This window comes from Centropristis striata, chromosome 22 (assembly GCF_030273125.1).
Source record: "Centropristis striata isolate RG_2023a ecotype Rhode Island chromosome 22, C.striata_1.0, whole genome shotgun sequence".
Classification (NCBI taxonomy): domain Eukaryota; kingdom Metazoa; phylum Chordata; class Actinopteri; order Perciformes; family Serranidae; genus Centropristis; species Centropristis striata.
Window position 1 is genome coordinate 24,999,420 of NC_081538.1, and position 15,464 is coordinate 25,014,883.

The 15,464-nt window shown below is 39.2% G+C and overlaps 1 protein-coding gene across 1 annotated transcript in view; it reads left to right on the forward strand.

The window, feature by feature from the left end:
- The window catches only part of magi2a (membrane associated guanylate kinase, WW and PDZ domain containing 2a), a 383,066-nt gene that overhangs the window by 346,037 nt on the left and 21,565 nt on the right, over positions 1-15,464 (forward strand). Inside the window, exons 16-19 of the mRNA XM_059326084.1 lie at positions 4,363-4,626; positions 5,714-5,899; positions 10,963-11,179; positions 15,127-15,352. Coding sequence (XP_059182067.1) covers positions 4,363-4,626; positions 5,714-5,899; positions 10,963-11,179; positions 15,127-15,352 — 893 coding nt within the window. The remainder of the gene's footprint in view (positions 1-4,362; positions 4,627-5,713; positions 5,900-10,962; positions 11,180-15,126; positions 15,353-15,464) is intronic.

The following is a 15,464-nucleotide window of genomic DNA, read 5'->3' on the forward strand; positions in this document are numbered from 1 at the left end:
TGCTTAAGTGACAACTTTTACACCTTTCTCTGCTTATCTCCTGCTGCATATCACCCACTCACTCTCTTTCGCTCCTCCACTCACTCCACAGAGGCACACACACATGAACTTGTCCTGTCTTTTACAGGGCCGTGAGCAGTTCATCCTGGAGTCTGATAAAGGCCACATTTTAAAAAAAATGTGAACAGCCAAACAAAAAATCGGATCTGAGCAAAAAATCCAAATTGAGCATCAAGGCCTGCAGTGTGAATGTAGCCTCGGTTTACTTAGTTTTCACTCCATTCCTGGGTGCCTATAAGATCATGATTGAGTTATTTGATTTTTAATCAAATCCAACTTTATTTATATAGCGCTTTTCATACATATAATACAACACAAAGTGCTTTACAAAAAACAAGAATAAAAACAGACAATTAAAATGACAAAACCCACCCCTCTCATCTCCACATACACATCTGTATGTACACATACACATGCATGCACGCACACACACGCACATAGACACACACTCATTTTTTCATGTATCCTTTATTTATTTTCTCGAGGAATCATTGAGGGCAACCGCTCATTTGCAATGATGTCGAGAGTACAGAGAAAACACAAAACAATACAGAGAAAACATGAAACAGAGTACAGAGAAAACGCATAACAGAGTACAGAGAAAACACAAAACAATACAGAGAAAACACAAAACAGAGTACAGAGAAAACGCAAAACAGAGTACAGAGAAAACACATAACAGAGTACAGAGAAAACACAAAACAATACAGAGAAAACACAACACAGAGTACAGAGAAAACACAAAAGTACAGAGAAAACACCAAACAGTACAGACAAAACACGTGCAAAAACATTAAAAACTGTTACAGTGAAAGGCAGAGTTATTGGTTATCATAGATTTTAAACTGGCCCAGAGTTATAATTGTGTATAATCACACAAACACACACTCAGACTCACACACAGCACATATTTATTGACAGTGTAGAGACATAGCAAGGCACCGAGGATCCAGATGAGTCCGAAGCACTAATCTCTCCGAGTAATTACTCCGAAGCCTCTCTAAAACACACACACACACACACACACACACCACTGCTCTCTGGTCCTTCTTCAGGTTTCTTTGGAGTCCGGGGCGGCGCTGCCTCCTGCCCTGGTCTCATTATCACTGCCTCCTCACACACATGCACACACTCTTCACACCAATCCACCGCTTCCCACTCCATTCCACCCTCTCTGTCAATCCCTTCTCACCAAAGACTCCGCTCTGACTCATGCCTGGCCTCTTCTGCGGACCCTTACTTCCCTCCTAATTGTCTGACTCCCACTGGCACTTTGCTAGGTGTCACAGTCCGCTCTCTGCTCCGAGCCCGTACTTGCGCCTGCACCCAATGCCCCACATTTCACACAAAGTCGTTCTCTTTTCTTTCCATTTTACAAGCACAAAATGACTATTTGTTGGTGAACAGAAATGCCGGCTACATGTGGGTATGTACCTTTTCTTACAGTGACAAAACTGGCTGTAACTTTATATCAGGAGGCTGAAAGTTACAGTTTAAATTCCCTCTCCGGCTTCTCGGCAAGCTATCAAAACAACAACAACACAGGGTTTGTTCCCTCTGTGCGCCAGAACACACACACACACACACACACACACACACACACACACACACACACAAGCTGGAGGTGCAAGAAGCTGCTTCCGATTGACACAATGCTGCATTTAAATGATGTGTTTTACCACATTGTGACAGCTGCTTTTTCTGATTTTTTTCTGCTTTGTGTTTGCTTCTTGATTCTTCACAACACAAGGAAGAGATTCAGCCACAGCTCGTCCAATTTTAAGGAGGGAGGAGGTGAAAAAAGTAGCTGTTTTTGCACATGCAGAATTATTCTTAGATGCTTCCAAAGCAATTATGCATCACATCGTAATTTTACAGTACAGCACGGAGAGTGTGGGGAATCTTAAATTGCCTTAATTTAGGAATAAGAAGGTGAAGTGATTGACAGGCTGCGTTTGATCTCCTACAAATTGTGTTTGTCCACCAATCTACTCATGGAAAACACATTTATTCTACCTCAGTACTTTAACCCTCTGGAGTCCATGAAAGCACCGGCACCTCTAAAGTTCTGGCTTGAAACTCCATGCCGAATTTGTTTTCATGATATTCGGACAAGTAAAACCGGAGATATTGTCAAATATATTTAGTATAAAATATTGAACTAGATATTATCCTCATTTTACCTGTTATATGTTATATATGCAACCTGTATTCATATTTGCAGTATTTTAAATTCTGTGTTTTGAAACATAATTTTCAAGATCAGATTTTATGTTTCCTTAGTTTCTTTTGGGGTCAAAATTTTGATCAAGTAAGTCAAAGTTCAAAATTAATTATCAGGACGTATAGGTGAGGTTGCATTGAAAAAACTGATACCAACATGGCATGGTAAAGGTTTTTTAACAGACTTTTTAGTGGACATAATAGCCAAAGATTTCAGAGGGTTAATAATTACTCTACTAGTTGTTTTTCACTACTTTTAACAGGAAAATGTTGTCATTGTTTGGTGAAAAAAATGATTAATAAAGGATGATTTTTCTATGTTCCTTAATTTTTTTTTCATCCATAAAACAGGTGAAAAGAGGTGAATTATTTTATTTTTTTCAAGAACAGGAGTCATGTATCTGTCAAGGTTATAATAGTTTTGCATTTTTCATTAGTTTGTTAAATTTTATGAGTTTTTATTTTGTTGAAAATGCTTAGTTTTTTGGTTTTGTTATAATGGGGTATTTGTTGGGTGCGAGATTCAAAAAGGTCACAGTAAATTTTGCCTTTATTTCCTTTGCCTGATCCAAACATAGCCCCGATAAGGTTATTAACTCATAAAACCAGATAGATATCAACCAAAATGCCTTATGTATGTACTTACTTAGTTTCAGAGTTTTGTAACCACACAATACAGTTTTAGTTAGTTATCGTCTTTTGAAAAACTCTCGTTTTTATTTATTATAACTTTTTTTTTCCAACTGCCCAAAACTGTTACCAATATTAGGGTGAAATAAGATGCAATATACATTTTACAGCCTCTAATTAAAACCTTTTTTGTCCTCTCCTCTCTGCTCTGTGTTAAGATGCATACATTACACTGCCATCTTCTGACCAAAGTACGTTACTGCAGCTTTGTTTATTTGCTCTAAACCTGTTGACGGGAAACTTCCATAACTCACACTTTCTTTATTTCGACATTTAAAAATTTCACTTAAACCTCAATGGAAACACGTCTTATGAAACTGGTGGATAAAAAAAAGTTTGGCATGTGATTGTGTAATTTATAAGCAGTTGTTGTTGTAATACTCTTTCGGGCCACTAGATGTTGACGTGCACCACTAAATGCTAAACAGGACTAAAATTATCTGCATTTTCTTCCAGATAAGGTTCAAATTATTCATGCAATTTAAAAAAAGGCAAAACTTTTGTTCACCTGTCATAAACACAGGAGAGAAAGAATTTGTTTTGTTTTATATAATAAGATATAAATTAAAAATTAACACAGGGACACACCATTAGGACGAGAAAATCATCTTCTACTGCTGTCTGTTGTGTAGGGATGTGCATTTCAGGCAAAACTACTATTCGATAATCGTGGGGTACTAATCGAACCAGCGAAGCACGTTTCAGACTCCCTTAGCGACTATATTTCGAAAAAGCGACAAATCCAGCGACTTCTTCTGGTGTTATTGGAGACTTTTGGAGACTTGTTCTTACTCTTCTTAACGAGCCTCTGGCCCCCGCAGCTGCGAGAAAACCATACGTCACCTCCGAAATCTCATAAACCCCTCTGGGGGCTAACTTGTCCCGCTGTGGAAAACACCTCCTCTGTTTGTTTCTTCTTCTACAGTTTGGCATCTAGCCGCCACACTGTATCATCAAATGCTACGCTGCCCCCATGCAGAAGGCACCAGAAATACAACTTTTTTTCCAGATAAATGGTAAATGGGGTGCACTTATATAGCGCTTTTATCCAAAGCGCTTTACACTACACACTACACTCATTCACCTGTTCACACATTCACCCTGGTGGCACTGGTGCCACCTGCCACCATTAGGAATTCATTCACGCATCGATAAACCCAGCATCGGGAGGAATTTGGGTTTCAGTATCTTGCTCAAGGATACTTCGACAAGTAGGCTGCCACGGTCAGGGATCGAACCACCAACCCTCTGATCGCTGGATGAACGCGCTACCAACTGAGTTGACTGATAGATTTTTTTATGATTTAATGACTATTCGAATATTCGAAAATCGATGCCCATCCCTACTGTTGTGTATACGCCCACTCAGCTCTCTGTCTCCCCCTGCAGGCGAGTCCTGTCCGGAGAACGGCCGCAGCCCGGGCTCCGTCTCCACGCAGCACAGCTCCCCGCGCAGCGACTTCACGTACGGCAACAGCACCGGCTCCGCCCAGCCGCCCAACGCCGGCATGGTCAACGCCACGGCCGCCTCGGACAGGACGTCCACCCCCAACACGCAACCCAGTGATGTCATCATCAACCGGAAGGAGAGCGAAGGCTTCGGCTTCGTCATCATCAGCTCGCTCAACAGGCCCGAGGCGGCCACCACCAACAGTAAGTCCGGTTGGTGCTATTTTTGAAGTTCGGTCACTGTTTCACCAGTTGGACGGCTTTTGGCTAACATTCTTTTAAAGTTTTACATTGACTGGTGTCAATTTGAGCCATTTAGTCGTTCTGGTCTTTCTGGTCATTTTGTGTTGTTTGTAATCATTTTGTGCATGTTTTTTTGACCTCATTGTAGTTGAGTTGGATCTATTTTGAGTTGTTTTCTTGGATCTTCTTGGAGCTATTTTTTTGTCTTAGAGACGTCTTTTTACATTTCTTTGTGATCTTTTTGGGACGTCTGTAGTTGCTATCTGTATGTTTTTGATTGACTGGTGTCAACTTAAGTCATTAAGCGTTACATTGTGGTCATTGTAGATGTTTTGGATCTATTTTAAGTTCTTTTACACCTTCTTGAAACCATTTTTCATCAATTTGGAGTCTTTTTACATGTCTTTATCCCCGTTTTGTGTCTCAATGTCGTCATTTTTTCTGTATGTGTCTATTTCCAGTCATCTAGTGTCACTTTGTGGTCTCTTTTGATCAATTCTAACTACACTGGTGGTGGCGATCTTTTTTGAAATCGCTGCAAAACACCGGAAAGTGTGTCATTGTGGATAAGACCAGATAGGGCCAAAAGTACCAAACTGAGTCCAACTGGTGAAACAGTTCCTATGGATGTTTTTAATCCTCCATTCTGCATGACAGGAAGCTTTCAGGCTGAAATTAACTACCATGTAAACTCGATATATATGTCAAGACATGTACAGGCTGTAAACTTGAGTATACGAAGAGGTCATGGCTCAATGAAAAGTGAAGCACCTCTTATTCTGTCTCCTCAATTATACATGCCCTCCCACGGTACGTCAGTCACACACTATCTAGTCTTCTGCCGTGAGCATCGCTGCATCGCCCACACACATGAGGAGAAAAAAAAAATCCTGGATGCCTTACGTAAGCCTGGGGTGAATAGCAAAATGAGAGAGACAGAGACATATTCAGTCAGTCAGAGAGTCAGTGTTAGTGAGCACAGATCTGCTGCCATCCGTCTTCACCTGCAGCCGTTCTCTTTCTCTTTCTGTGTGAATCCTCCCGACAGCTGTGCCCCACAAAATCGGCCGCATCATCGAGGGCAGCCCGGCCGACCGCTGCGGGAAGCTGAAGGTGGGAGACCGCATCCTGGCGGTGAACAGCCAGTCCATCGTCAACATGCCGCACGCCGACATCGTCAAGCTGATCAAGGATGCAGGCCTCAGCGTCACCCTGAGGATCATACCGCAGGAAGGTGAGACGACACGTGGACACACACACACACACACACACACTCAGGGCGCAGACACGTGGAGGTGATAGACGAGGCAATACTTTCTATGATTTATGACAGTCATTGATTTTGCTCCATTAAATCAAAGTTGTAATATGAGTTTTGCAAAATGTGATTCTTTTTAGATTAACTGTCACTTGTCTGGGTGGTGAGCGGTTCCTCTGGTCTGCAGATCCTCTCATCCACACTTTGGCATGCAAATTAAACCAAGCTGCCGTCTTCTCACTGTGGTTACATTAATACAGAATTCACAATCAAATCAAATAGTCTTTATTGTCATTTTATAGTTCACTATACCACGGAATTGAAAGTGCCACTGCATAAGGTGCATAGTTATGACTAGGGTTGTCAAAAGTATCGATACTCAAAAAAGTATGGACACTAAAATGTTGTATCCGAATACCACACTCATTTTCAAAAGTATCGATCCAACAACTTATTTAGCAGCTAAACCATACAACCTCAAAATATTGTTCTAATTGTTATTGTTTATTGTATTTATCTATTTTTTGCACTACCTCAGACCTGAAGCTTGTTATCATAGTTGCAGTTTCTTTTTGCACAACTGTTTTTCATTTAAAATATTTAACCTGTGGTTCTGTTCATTTTTACATGTTGCATTTTTCTTGTTGTTAAAAATATTTCTGTTACATTTTGGGGTCTTTGTTTTTACCCTGGTGATATCGAAAATGGTATCGAGTATTGATTATTTTCCTGAGTATCGGTATCGAGTTGAAATTTTTTGTATCGTGACAACCCTAGTTATGACAATCATAACACAAAACAACATAAGTAAAAACATTTTAAAAATACCGAGCTAAACAAGGCCAAAAACAAGAACAAGGACATGTGATGTAATAAATAAGTATAAAAAGAAATAAATGGCTACTGCAAATGCTGTAATTTATAGATGAGGTAGATTGAATGTTTTGCACATATCAATTGTATTGCACATGACTGTGTTACTGAAACATTCATGCCATTTCAGCATTTTTAGTGATTCTTGAATGATGCAATGCTCACATCTCTGGTCATCACCAAGTGCAAATAACTGACTTAACCCTCTGGAGCCGAGCCCTGTTGTCAACTTCCTTTAAAGTAATGGCTTGAGACTTTACTACAGTCTTTGTTTGATGATGATTGTCCAAGTAAAACCAGAGATATGGTCAAATTTATTTAGTATAGAAATATAGAACTAGATGTTATCCTCATTTTACAACTTATATGTTATATTTGCAACCTGTATTCACATTAACAACATTTAAAATTCTTCAGTGAGCATGATTGTGTGTTAAAAGTTTTTTAAAAAACACAATTTTCATTCTCTAATTATCAGGTCATATAGGTGAGGTTATGCTGAAAAATGATACCAACATAGCATGGCAAACATTGCATTTAGGTGGTTTATAGAGGCGGAATGAAAAGGATTCAAAAGTGGATAAAATAGGTCAAAACTACAAAGGGTTAAAACTTCAAGATAAAACTGAATATAAGCTAAAAAAAAAAAAAAAAACAGTCTTCTTACTGGAATGATATCTGTGATTCTGAGGCTTTCTGAGGTGTTTACTGAGGTCGATTTCACATGTGAAGTCTGATGGACTCCAAGCTGCAACACTGTTGCATTTTTCATTTGGTAAACAAACACCACGCTGTTGAAGCTGACCTCCGTCTATCAGACAGAATATGTGAGGGAACAAGCTGATACTTTTCCAAAGCGAGTTAACAAGTTAATGTATTGTGTTTGTTTTTTTCACTTTGATCTGATAAATCCATTAGCCACCATTCTGTCGCTAAATAATTTGAAGACTTCCTTGTTTCTGTGTAGCCACCAAGTTTATAATAGTTTGGGCTTTTTCATTAGTTTTAGTTTTAATTTCGTTGTGAATTTTTGTTTTCAAATTCAGTGAGTTTTAATCAGTTTTTAGAGTGAGTTTGCTAGTTTTAGTTTAGTTTTCATTACTTTTAGTGTAAGTGAAGGCAATAGACTCACAAAGTCGTGCAACATGCCAGTCTCAATTAACACATTTACCAATGTGTTCCTGCATGTTCACTAACCAGCAGCTATTTGGTCTCTGCTAAATAAATAGATTTCATATCAACTATAAAAGTTTTTTTCAGTTCTAATTTTTGTTAACTATAATTACCTTGGTAGTCAGAAGCAACTGTGTCATATGATCGTCTGACTATATTGCCGTCACTTCATCATTAGACCACGTGTTGAACCCAGTCTGCTCAGTGTTTTGGTTCACTTCTTGCTTTGGTTCAGACTGTGTTCTCAACTACAGTAGACTGAACTCTGGTGCACTTAACAGCAAACCCAGACCCCCATTTTTTAGGTGGCTTTCACATATAAAGTCTGGTGGATTCGGTGCATTTTTTTGGTAAATAAATAAATGAATAAAAAAGTTGCAACATTGGATGCGGAATTGAATGAAATGTTGTTTTTCACTTATATGCTGCATTGATCTGAAAGACTTTGTGTGTTTTTGTGTGTGGGTTCTGTGATCGTCTGACCATAATTCGATAAGGACCTTTACTTTCATTAGTCTGTCCATGACACATTTTTCAACCCTGATCCTATCATGCCTTAACCTGGGTATACCCAGACTGCCTTGCGCCCTCGATTTCATTTCGAACTGCCAAGGGGTCTGGAAACCAGAGAGGTTTCTCAGCCCTGTTTTAGGGATCCAATCACAGAGCGGGGAGGGACGGCAAGACGATGACGCGTACTACCCGGCAGATGGAAGCTTGTAGTTTTCTTACGGATCCAACATGGCTGCAGCTGACGCGAAACTCTCTTTAGCTGTAGATGGTGTTTTAAATAGTTTAGAGCGAAAGTTGAAAGGCGAAAGGTCTCTCGGCGGCTCCGCTGTCCCCCGGCTTGTAGCGAGATCACCGGCGTCAAGGTAGCGGGGCTAATAGCGGTAGCGCTACGCTACCGTTACGGCATTAGCGGGGCTATTAGCTATTAGCCCCGCTATTGTAACGCCGGTGATCTGGCTACGAGCCGGGGGACAGCGGGGCCGCCGAGAGACCCGCAGCAGCTTGTTTATTGCCCATAAAATCAGTGGATGTGTGTGGCTGAAGGACATGAGGGGGAATAAAGCGTGAAAATAAATAATCTTGCAGAAAGCGAGAACTGGAGAAGCAAAGCAGCAAGCAACACTCTCTCACAGACACACACACAACAAACATCCATTTCTGTTGCTCTACTACGTCATCTGGTATAACTGATCTGATTGGCTAAGAGCTACCTACAGACGCTTATGATAGACATTCTAAGCACCCAATAAACGGCTCCGGAGGATCGTAAACCACACCTCCTCTACGGAGAAATGAACGGCTGGTTCCCAGACTACATCACATTTGAGATTAGTCTGGTGTTAGCCAGGCTAATCATGCCTGGTGTTGCTTCTCAAATTTCCGCCCAAATTCAACCCAGAATGCTCTGTGTTTTGGTTCACTTCCTTCCTTTGGTTCAGAGTGTGTTCTCACCTGCAGAGAACTGAACTCCGGTATATTTGGAAGCAAACTGAGACCCCTGTTTTGTAGCAGACCAGAGTTCAGTTCTTCGCTCTGCATCAGAGTTTGTTTGAGCGTTCACACCAGCAAAAACCAAACGGACTATCCAACAAAACGCCCAGAGTTCTTTTCACCAAGAGGAAATCCCTGAGGAATGACTTTCAGTACACATTTAAAGATGCACACCATAAGTGTTGATGCTGATAATGACGGTTGGTTTACCTTCTTCCCTGTTGTATGATTTCCCCTTCATGGACATGTAAAGCCTTCTTTATTTAGAGCTACATTAAGGTTCCCTATGGGAGTTTTAGACTATTAGCAGCACCGTGGAGCTAAAGTGGGTTCCCGTTTTATTTATATTGTGCATGTGGGTCGTGCAGTTTGCACTTTGATGAACATACAGAGATTTATCACCTAATCTGCAGCTCCCTTCGGTGCTTTTTAGCAAGTTTCAGCTCATTGTTTAAATCTCAAGTTCACTCCACAACTTCACTCTTTTAGTTCACTCTTACACTGTTTTCTGCAAAAAAAGCTCTTAAAACCCACCAAATTACAGCCGAACAAGTTTACTGACAAGCTGGTGAACACAGTGGAGCATTTAGTAGCTAACATACTGCTAGTTGAGTTGGTAGAGACCAAAACGGAGCTTAAAGGAGGTTAGATAATAGGCGTTTTGTGGTCGTTTGCATCTATTTTTAGTCATTGTGCATCTTTTTGTGGCCATTTTGTGTTTTCATCTGTTTGTCGTCATTTTGCATCTCTGTGATTGTTTTGCATCTATTTTAATTATCATGCATCTCCTTCTAATCAATTTTCATCACTTTGTATTTGTTTTAAACCTATTTGTGGTTATTTTGTGGTTGTTTTGCATCTATTTTTAGATGTTTTGCTTTTCTTAGGGTTTTTTTTCATCTTTTTATAGCCATATTTTAGTGCATCTCCCTGTAGTCCTTTTGCATCTATTTTTAGTTGTTTTATGTCTGCTTGTGGTCAATTTCCATCAATTTGTAGTTTGTTGTTCCTTGCATCTCCTTATAACTATTTTGCATCTCTGTGATTGTTTTTGCATTTATTTTAAGTCATGTTGTATCATATTGTACATTTTTTGTCACTATATAGTCATTTTGGGGATGTTTGTAGTATATATTTGTATGTTTTTGATGACTTTGTGTCTATTTTTAGTCATTTAGCGTTACTTTGTGGCCTTTTTTGCATCTCTTTAACCATTTTGTGTATGTTTTTGGTCATTTAGCCACTCTTTGTGGTGTATGTTTTTCAGCAGTATTTTGTGAGACAGGGCCCCTCTCCTTGACAATAGGAACTTTATTATGTAATAATATGTCAGTGTTTTTTTCACAGGTTATTGCTGCCCCCTAGTGGCCAAAAAAATAACAATTAATGCAGCTTTAAGCAACAAAAACTGCTTTAACTTGTTGAATAAAGAGTATAAGCACCAGTGTTGTTATTACATTACATGCTCTGTCCTTCTTTTCCGACCTCAGAGATCAGCAACCCTCCGTCAGCCCCCAGCTCGGAGAAGCAGAGCCCGCTGGCCCAGCAGCACAGCCCCAAGACCCAGCCCAGCATCGCTGCCTCCCAGCCCAACACGGCCGCCACCGAGCCCAACCAGCCCGTCAGCCAGCCCAACCCCATGCCTCACCAGAGCCCTGTGACCCAGCTGCCCGCCCCGCCCCCTCAGACCTACACCCACGAGAGCAGGTAGGACGGATTCCAGTTAGGGCTGGGCGATATGGACCATAAGTCATACCCCGATATATTTAGGCCAGGGATGGGCAACTTAAATGCTGCAGGGGGCCACAATCTTTCATGGACACTACCACAGGGCCACATATAGGACCGTGCACTTAACCAGATATGATGAAACTGCAATTTTAAATATGTTTACAGTGCAGTAACTTAACATATTTCATGCTCAAATGCATGTATAACAGTATAAATAGGAATACAAAAGGTTTGAAGCAAATAAAAAAATAACCACTTACTGTGATTTTTATTTTTTCAGTGCAAGAACAGCAGACCAACATTAATTTCAAGAAGTAATCTTGTGCATTTTTACACTGCACTTTTAAGATTTCATGCTGAAATGCATGTGGTTGTACTGAGGGCCACTTCAAGTGAAGGTGCGGGTCGTATGCCAGTTGCCCACCCCTGATTTAGGCTGAATATCGATATACGATATACAGTATATCCTGATATTTTTATTGCAAAGTGAGATCAAATGTTCAGTCAAAGCCAAGTATGACATGTCACAAGTAGTTTTATTGAAACCGTTTATTTAAGTGAACATAAATACTGTATAACAACAGTACCTTTTAAAAAATAAAAATCAAAGCTCAATAAATAGCCTTGAAAAAAAAAGGGCCAATCTTTTTCTGAAATAAATTGGCTACGGCAGCTAAGCTGCAAAAAGGGCAGATTTAAGAATACTTTTTTACCTACTGCAATAGCACTTTATAATGACTCCCCTTTTAGTAAGGACAGAAGAATATTCATTTAAACTTTAGCTTAAGTTGCTTATACTGTATGTATACATCAAACTGTATTTTTGCACATGTATATTTGCACACTTGCTGTAACTGTTCTCTATGAGTAACAGCTACTAATGCACATGGACCATCCATTCCACTTTTTCTTAACTAGGCTATGTATTGTGGGCTCATGTTTTTGTATAGTTGCAATATGTATGTATACATGTGTTGTGTTGTGTGTATGTTGGCTGCTGGAACACCTACATTTCTCTGCTGGGTGAATAAAGTATATCTTATATTATCTTAAATTTACTTATTTGAGAAAAGAATAACGAACATTCCAAAATAATTGGTAACGCTTTATAATAAGCATAATAACCAGTAATTAACAAGTAATAAGGCATTGTTCTCGCTTTAGATCCGGTAGTTGCAAAAAGCATAGTTAACTTATAGTTAACTTATAATAGATGAGCAATAAAGTATATTTTAATATCAATAAGCAAACAAAATAAGATTAATAAAGGCATGGCAAAGACATAATGGGTGGGTCATGGGTGTTTGTAATGCCATTATTAACACTTATATAAGGTTATAAACACACAATAATGTTAATAAGCATCTTGTAAGGACTTACAAGGGCCTTATTACTTGTTAATTAATGGTTATTACAAGGACCTTAATATAAAGCATTACCAAATAATTAATATGACAAACCCTAGTAAGAGCAGCATTTATAGATAAAGAATGAACAAAATTTGAACTATATCGATATATGAGATATGGTCTAATTCCATATCAAATTTCAAAATATATCGATATATTTTTTGTATCGATGCAAAGCCCAGCCCTAATTCCAGTCTGCAAAACCTGACGAATTCTTCTCAAAGTGTTGCTGTGTCATATTTATGCTGTGTTAAATCTGCAGCTGTTTTGATTTTCTGACACAGCGAAGCATTTTTATAGACAAGCCCTCGATCTGTCTCTGGGGCAAAACCTGTTCCTGTGAGAATACAGAATCAAATCGTCCCCGTTCTCTCTCTTCATCTATTCTCATTTCACTTTTCTCTGACTAACATTCTCTCTTTTCTCTCTCACTCTCTTCATTCATCTCTCCTTCTGCTCCTCAGTTTGTTGTATAACATCACTTAACTCTTATGGACTCCTGAATTATTCACATAAATTGCATCTTTATAGAGATCTGCTGAATATTTTACCGAGGACTTGGAGGGGTCCAAAATCTACACTGTCATTGCATTTCCCCCTCTGCTCTCCTCAGCAACCGAACCTCTCTGAGAGAACTTGTTTTCATCATAAACATTTTATGTGATGTGTGAGAAGATGCAGTTTAATTGGAATTTTAAGTCTTTCTTAATGGTTGTCAGTGCAAGGCAAAACAAGCCATCTCTATCAGCACTGAAGCATTATATTCACGTAGTAATCATTTTGTGTATGTTTTTGGTCATTTTGCATCTCCCTGTATCTATTTTTTGTTGTTTTACATCTCCTTGGAGACATTTTTTGCCCTGGAGACGTCTTTTTATATTTCTTTGGGATAATTTTGTGGTTCTATGTACTCATTTTGGGACATCTGTAGCTGGTACTTGTATGTTTTTGATCGATTTTGTGTCTATTTTCAGTCATTTAGCGTTACTTTGTGGTCATGTTGTGTTGTTAGAATCATGTTGTGTATGTTTTTGGTTATTTTGCATCCCCCTTTAGAAATTTTGCATCTATTTTAAGTTGTTTCATGTCTGCTTGTAGCCAATTTCCATCAATTTGTAGTCGCTTTATAGTTGTTTGTTGTTGCTTTGCATCTCCTTATAGTTATTTTTGCATCTCTGTGATTATTTTGCATCTATTTTTAGTCATTTTGCATCTCATTGTAGTTGTTTTGGATCTGTTCTAGTCATTTTGCATCTTCTTGGAGCCATTTTTCATCAATTTGGAGTCTATTATAAAAATTGTATCGTCGTTTTGTCTCTCTATGTCGTCATTTTGGCAACTTTGTAGTTGGTAGCTTTACATTTTTGATCGATTTGTGTCTATTTTCAGTCATTTAGCGTTACTTTGTGGTCTTTTTTAAATCTCTTTAGCCATTTTGTGCTGTTAGTAATCATCTTTTGTATGTTTTTGGTCATTTTGCATCTCCTTGTAGGTGTTTTGGATCTATTTTTAGTTCTCTTAAATTTTCTTGGAGCCATTTTTTGCCCTGGAAACATCTTTTTATATTTATTTGTGATCATTTTGTGCCTCTATGTCATCATTTTTGGGCATCTGGTACCTGTATGTTTATGATTGATTGGTGTCAATTTTAGTCATTTAGTGTTACTTTGTGGTCATTTTGTGCTGGTAATTATCATTTTGTGCATGTTTTTGGTCATTTTGCATCTCCTTGTAGTTGTTTTGGATCTATTTTCAGTTGTCTTGCATTTTCTTTTTATATCCCTTTGTGATAATTTTGTGGCTCTATGTAGTCATTTTGGGGATGTTTATAGTTGGTACATGTATGTTTTTGATTGACTGGTGTCAATTTTAGTCATTTAGGGTTACATCATGGTCATTTTGTACACATGTTGGTAGTAATCATCTTGGGTATGTTTAAGGTTATTTTGCTTTTCATTGTAGTTGTTTTACATCTTCTTGGAGCCATTTTTCATCAATTTGGAGTCTTTTTTACATTTTCTTGTGGTCGTTTTGTGTCTCTATGTCATCAATTTGGGGACATTTGTAGTTGGTATGTAGTTTTGTGTCTATTTTCAGTCATTTAGTGTCACTTTGCGATCTTTTTTTCATCTCTTTAGCCATTTTGTGTTGTTAGTAATCATGTTGTGTGTGTTTTTGGCCATTTTGCATCTCCTTGTAGTTTTTAAAAAATCTATTTTTAGTTGTTTTACATCTTCTCAGAGACATTTTTCTCCTTTGTGCTCGGCGTCAGCAGCCTCTGAGAGAACTTGTTTTCATTATAAACATTTCATGTGATGTGTGAGAAGAAACAGTTTAATTTTAATTTGAAGTCTTGCTTAATGGTTGTCAGTGCAAAGCAAAACAAGCCATCTCTATCAGCACTGAAGCATTATATTCACAGCGCTAAGTGCACAGAAACGCCACAAAATAACGCAGCAGGTAAAAGACGACAGGAATAGAAATCCTCCTCCTTCATTCTGATTGGTCTGTTAGTTACAGGTCAGAGGTGAAGGCGAGGCAGGATGTTAAACCGGACATCAGACAGCCGCCGTTCACAGATTACCGCCAGCCTCCGGTGGACTACCGCCACCCTCCCGTGGCCGACTACAGGCAGCCGCCCACGCTGGACTACAGACACCCGCCGCTGCTCGACTACAGACAGCTCGCCACCGACACCCGGCAGTTCGCCATCCCAGATTACCGGATGCCGCCAGTTCAAGTAAGGATGTTTCCCACAGCAGGAAATTGTTCCTAATTTCCCACAGAGTCTTATCTAGAACCTGACTACTGTGGATCTCTGAGGGTGATAACAGTACGGATACATGCGAGTA